Genomic DNA, 6,485 nt, shown 5'->3' with positions numbered 1-6,485 from the left:
CATGTTAGGACATCTTGTTCAGCATGTTGTTGCTAAGTTAGTTTTACCAAAATGACTGCCAATCACAAATACAGAGAATTAACAATATCCCCCTTTGGAAAATTTGGGATAAAACAATCAAATACTCCTTGCACACAAGCACCACAATCCAGATTACAACAGAACTACATAGTTTTGAAAAAACAAATCAAACACACACATCAGAGGTAAACATGCAGTTACATAACAGACATGTTCTGTACTCCCCCTGTCATACAAAATCAGGACTCCCCCTCAAGGGAACATCCAAAACAATATGATCTGTCCAAGTTCAAACATCAGAGGCATGTGCAGCAAAAGAAAAATAAGCCTCACAAACAAAATAAATTCTCATACAAATTGATGTCAGGACATCATGTCTGACATCTCTTCATAGCAGTCTAAATGTTCCAGAACAGGAACTCCCCCTCTAAAGTAGCCAGCGGTTAGTGGTTAGAGCACATAGACATTACTTCTCCTTTTAGCCATAATATGACAAAGGTAAGCAGCTAACCAAAACAAAGAAACCACAATAACACATTAATACATAAAGATAAGTAGCAGAAATAAAAATGCACACAAGGGTGATAGAAATCCTGGTCAGAGACAACAAAACCAAACCAAACCAAAAAAACAACAACACTATAATAAGATATCTTTCTAATCATCTGAGTCAGTAGTAGCATACTCCTCTCCTTAAGATTCTTTATCTTCATCATTCTCATCAATATTGCCATCAATAGAGTCCTCTACATCATCTCCAACATTGTCATCACCACCATGTTCAACTTCCTTTTCCTCTTCATCTATCTTTCAACATCTTCATATAATGTAAAGACACACTGTCCAGTAGAGCCTCAGGCATAACAACATAAGGCTTCTTTGGAACAAATCTTCTCACATGAGTTATGTCACAAACATCCTCTTCAATCTCAAACTCAGAATCACTTGAAGAAACAACTTTCCTCTTCCTCGTAGGAGTAACAACTTTACTCCATGATCTAGCAGGACCAACAAGATATACTCCTTTGGAACTTCTAGAGGGAGTGCTTTTTCATGCCACCATATTTTCTTTTTATCTCCTTAGACAGAGAATCTTCAAACATCACAACCTTTCCTTTTCTTCTCTGAAGTCTTTTGTCTATTCCAAGAGCCAAGATGTTGGTAAGAGGTTCCTTATCAGTTGTTAGGTCATCAATATTGACACCATAATCAACCTTCTTATTACTCATTCTTTCATGAGCAACTTGCTCAGGGACACATTCATTATCCTTTTTCTTACTCCTTCTTTCATGCACAACTTGCTTAGGGACATATTCATCAGCCTTTTCACTAGAATCACCTTCAAGGCTAGTTTCTTTTGCCAAATATGTTTGAACATCTGGAAAAACATTTGAATCCACTCCCTTCATCACAGAGGTAATAAGCTTTCGAAGTTCCTTATCAATGGAAATCCTGTCTGCTTCAGTTTAATTCTCAGTGACACCATTATGCTTAGTATGGTTTCTAATCTCAGATCCTTTAGACCTAGAACCCTCTTCAACAAAAGTCTTATCTTCACTAGGGATTGTAGACTCAGAAGCAGAAGACTTACCAGGAGTCTTACCAAATGTTTTCAGTTGAGACATGCAATTGCTTGGGTGAAGATTATTTAGACATCTTTGGTAACACTTGACACATACGGTTTGGGGAAGGGTACATGAGAGAAGGTGAGCACATATTTCTGGAGAGGAATGAAGCGTTTAAAAGACACGGGTAACGTGTTTTCATCCAAAAAGATACACAGTGGAGTAATGTGTTTAGACAAGCGTGTTGTGTGTAATGATGAGTGCTAGAAACTTGTCTGACACACATAAATAATTGTAATTGCTATAAATGCTCATAAACAGAAAAACCATGTTTTCCTCTTAATTTTTCAAACTAAACTGCATCAAAGGCTTTGGTAAAAATGTCAATAAGTTGATTTTCAGTGCTAACATGCTCAAGTGTTATGACTTTGTCTTTAACAAATTCTCTAATAAAATAACGCCTGATGTCAAGTGTTTAGTTTTACTGTGCTGGATATGATTTTTGTAGATATTAATAACACTCAAGTTGTCACAGAATAATGTCATGACATCTTGTGTGACATTATATTCAATCAACATTTGTTTCATCCATCTTAGTTGAGAGCAGCTGTTACCTGCTACTATGTACTCAACTTTAGCAGTAGATAAGGATACCTAATTCTGTTTCTTAATGAACCAAGAAATCAAATTGTTTCCCAAAAAGAAACATCCTTTAGAGTTACTCTTCCTGTTATCAGCACTACCAGCCCAATCAACATCGAAATACACCACTAACATGGAATTTGAATCATGAGAATGCAACATTCCATAATCACATGTACCATTCAAATACTTCAGAATCCTTTTTAATCAATTGATGTGACTCACTTTGGGTTCTGCTTGATATCTAGCACAAACTCCAACAACAAAAGTTATATTTGGTCTGCTTGCTGTAAGGTATAGAAGACTACCAATCATGCTTCTATACAAACTATGATCAACACTTATGCCCTTTTCATCTTTAGATAACTTCAAGTGAGTAGGAGAAGGAGTTCTTTTATGACTAGCATTCTCCAATCTTAATTTCTTCACAATATTCTTTGCATACTTTCTTTGACAAAGAAAGACAAAGTCTTCCATCTGTTTGACTTGGAGTCCAAGAAAGTAAGTTAATTCACCTACCAAACTCATTTCAAACTCAGATTGCATTTGCTTGACAACATGTTGGACCATCTCATATGACATCCCTCCAAATACAATATCATCCACATAGATTTAAGTTATCATAAGTTTTCCATCCTTCTCTTTAACAAAGAGAGTCTTATCAATTTCACCCTTTCTATATCCATGGTTGATGAGAAACTCAGTCAACCTTTCATACCAAGCTCTCGAAGCTTGTTTTAAACCATACAATGCCTTCTTTAGTTTGAACATATGATTTGGGAAAGTAGGATCAACAAATCCTTTTGGCTGTTCAACATACACTTCTTCATTTAAATAAAACATCCATTTGGAATAACTTGAACTTTAAAAGATATGCCTTTCCAAGTAACAATCTGATAGACTCCAAGCGATCCACAAGAGAAAATGTTTCATCAAAGTCCACTCCTTACATTTGAGTGTATCCTTGAGCAAAAAGTCTGACATTGTTTCTGGTAACAACACCTTGTTCATTTGACTTGTTCTTATACAACCATTTAGTACTAATAACATTTGTCCCTCCAGGTCTTGGTGCCAATTCCCAAACCTCATTTCTTTTGAACTGGCCGAGTTCATCTTGCATATCATTAATCCAGAACTCATCAGTCAAAGCCTCCTTGATATTCTTGGGTTCAAATTTAGAAACAAAACAGGCGTTTGACACAACTTCCCTTGATCTGGTAATTATCCATTCATTTAGATTTCCTATTATAAACTCCTGAGAATGATCTTTCTGAATTCCGATGGAAGGTCCTTTGTCAGTTGACTCAGTCACTGCAGGATCAATATTACTTGAGTCTGCAACATCTTCAGGAACATCATTCATAGATGTTTCAACATCATCTGTGACCTCAACTTCTTTAGTTGAGTTATCAACAATAATATTTATGGATTCCATCATCACCTTAGTTCTGGAGTTGAATACTCTGTATGCTATACTGTTTGTAGAGTATCCCAGAAAAATCCCCTCATCACTTTTAGGATCCATTTTTCTCCTCTGCCCACGATCTGCCAGAATATAATATTTACTTCCAAATACATGGAAATAATTCACAGTTGGATTTCTTCCTTTCCACACTTCATAAAGTGTAACAGATGTACCAAATCTGATAGTTACTCTATTAAGGATATAACAGGCAATGTTCATGGCTTCAGCCCAAAAATAATATGGTAGTTTCTTAGCATGAAACATGACCTTGAGACATTCTTGAATAGTCCTATTCTTGCGCTCAAGCACACCATTCTGTCGAGGGGTGATAGGTGAAGAAATCTCATGACTAATCCCTTCAGAAGTGAAGAATTCATCAAACTTGCTATTTTCAAATTCCTTCCCATGGTTACTTCTAATTATGACAATACCATAATTCTTATTTCTTTGAATATTTTGACAAAGTTCTTTAAATACTTCAAACACTTTTGACTTCTCTTTGATGAAATTCACCCAGGTGAACCTTGAGAAGTCATCAACAACAACATAGGCACACCTCTTTCCTCCAAGACTTTCAACCTGCATAGGTCCTATCAAGTCCTAATGAAGTAGCTTCAGAAATTTTGAAGTGGTCAGATGTTGGAGCTTCTTATGTGACATCTTTGGTTGCTTCCTAATTTGACATTCACCATAGATTCTTCCTTCATCAATTTTCAGCTTGGGAATGCCTCTGACTACTTCCTTTGACAAAACTTTCTTCATACCTTTCATATGTAATTGACTAAGATTTTGATGCCATAGCTTAGCTTCATCTTCTTTTGACATCAAGCATGTGGAGAAACAATCTGTTTCTTGAGGAGTCCGTAGATATCAGTTATCTTTTGATCTGACTCCCTTCATGATAACTTCATTCTTCTCATTTGTTACCAGGCATTCAGATTTAGTAAAGTTAACTTTGAGACCTTGGTCTCATAGTTGACTAATACTTATCAAATTAGCAGTCATCCCTTTAACAAACAGTACATCATCAAGACTAGACAGTCCAGGATAATCCATCTTTCTAACACCCTTTATTTCACCTTTTGATCCATCTCCAAAAGTGACATAGCTAGTGGAATATGATTTAATATCCACCAATAATTTCTTGACACCGATCATGTGTCTAAAACAACCACTATCAAAATACCAATCCTCTCTAGCAAAGGCTCCGAGGGAGGTGTGAGATATGAGTCCAGAAGTGCCATTTATGGGAATCCATATTTTCTTTGCTTCAACAATAGTCTGTTTTATTCTGGGTTGTGAAACAGGTTTTGATAACCATGTAGTTTGTAACAATAGGATTTTATGTGACCAAATCTTCCACAATAATGGCATCTCCATTGTTGGGTCTTGCTTCCTGAGTAATCATAATGATGTCTTTGTTGATGTTGGGACATTTGATTTGACATATTTTGTTCCTTTTTTTTCTTTCAAGATGAACAAAATTCATTGAAGACCCTTTTCCTTTGTTCATCACAACTTGATTATCATAACCAAGACCTTTAACATTTCCAACATTTTTACCAGTTTGAAGGATCTCATCCAACACATCAAAACTACTGTTAAGCATTCTGACAGGCTTAGTCATCTTGTCAAGTTTTGAATTGAGCAATACAACTTCATACTTCAGATAAGATATGATAGACATATGCTCCACTTTTTCAGCCTGTAGTTGAGCAATGAATTTCTTTTGATCTTCTCCTAGTTGACAAACTTCTTCACTTCTGAGGCACAACTCCTTGTATGAATCAACTGTTCCTCAAAAGTGAGTTCTTTATAATCTGATTCTTCATTAGAATCACAAATTCTAGTCAAGGTAGTAACCTGTTTGACAGGTTCCACTTTAGGATCACTTTCAGAATCATCTTTTGACCATGACACAAACAAACCCTTTTTCTGCTTCTTGAGATAAGTGGGACACTTAGCTCTTATGTGTCCAAATCCTTCACATCCATGACATTGAATTCCTTTTCCTTGGTTAGTCTTTTCTTCTATTTTGGGTCTTCTCTTAAAACCCCGATTTTTGTTGATGTCGAAAGGCTTGCTCTTGACATTTGATCTTGTCTTCCAGTCCATCTTCTTCATCACTTTGTTAAATTATCTTCCAAGTAACACAATAGCATTAAATATCCTTTCATCTGTATCCAGGTCACATTCATCTTCTAAGTCTTCAACATTAGAAACAAAGGCTATGCTTTTCTTCTTTTCAGATTTTTCACTAATCCCTAATTCAAAGGTCTAAAGAGATCCCATAAGTTCATCAACTTTCATGTTGTTTATATCTTGGGCTTCTTCAATGGAAGTTACCTTCATGTCAAATCTCTTTGGAAGAGATCTGATAATTTTTCTGATCAGCTTAGCTTCTGACATCTTCTCCCCCAGGGCACTTGAGGCATTGGCTATCTCAATAATATTCATGTGAAAGTCATGAATGCTCTCATCCTCCTTAATTCTTAAGTTCTCAAACTTGGTGGTAAGAAGTTGAAGTCTTGACATCTTCACCTTAGAGGTTCCTTCATGAGCAGTCTTCAAGATCTCCCAAGCATCTTTAGCAATAATACAGTTATTTAACAATGTGAATATATTCTTGTCCACTTCATTGAACAAGGCATTCAATGCTTTGGAGTTTCCCCGAGCTAATTTATCATCTTCATCATCCCAGTCTTCCTCAACCTCCAGCACATCGGTAATCTTACCATCTTTATCTCTAGCCATTGGTAGATCTCATCCCTTGACCATAAATTTCCAAGCCT

At 36.1% G+C, this 6,485-nt stretch overlaps 1 protein-coding gene across 1 annotated transcript; it reads right to left on the bottom strand.

The window, feature by feature from the left end:
• Window positions 1-714: 714 nt before the first annotated feature.
• LOC127100556 (uncharacterized mitochondrial protein AtMg00810) lies at window positions 715-2,798 on the bottom strand. The gene is made up of 3 exons (XM_051037782.1): window positions 2,454-2,798; window positions 1,131-1,424; window positions 715-828 (listed from the first exon to the last, which is right to left on the bottom strand). Exons 1-3 carry the CDS (start codon window positions 2,796-2,798, stop codon window positions 715-717), a joined length of 753 nt encoding a protein of 250 aa, XP_050893739.1.
• Between the last annotated feature and the right edge of the window lie 3,687 nt (window positions 2,799-6,485).

This window comes from Lathyrus oleraceus, chromosome 7 (genome assembly GCF_024323335.1).
Source record: "Lathyrus oleraceus cultivar Zhongwan6 chromosome 7, CAAS_Psat_ZW6_1.0, whole genome shotgun sequence".
NCBI classification, from domain to species: Eukaryota; Viridiplantae; Streptophyta; class Magnoliopsida; order Fabales; family Fabaceae; genus Lathyrus; species Lathyrus oleraceus.
This window is presented reverse-complemented; position numbering and strand designations above follow the sequence as displayed.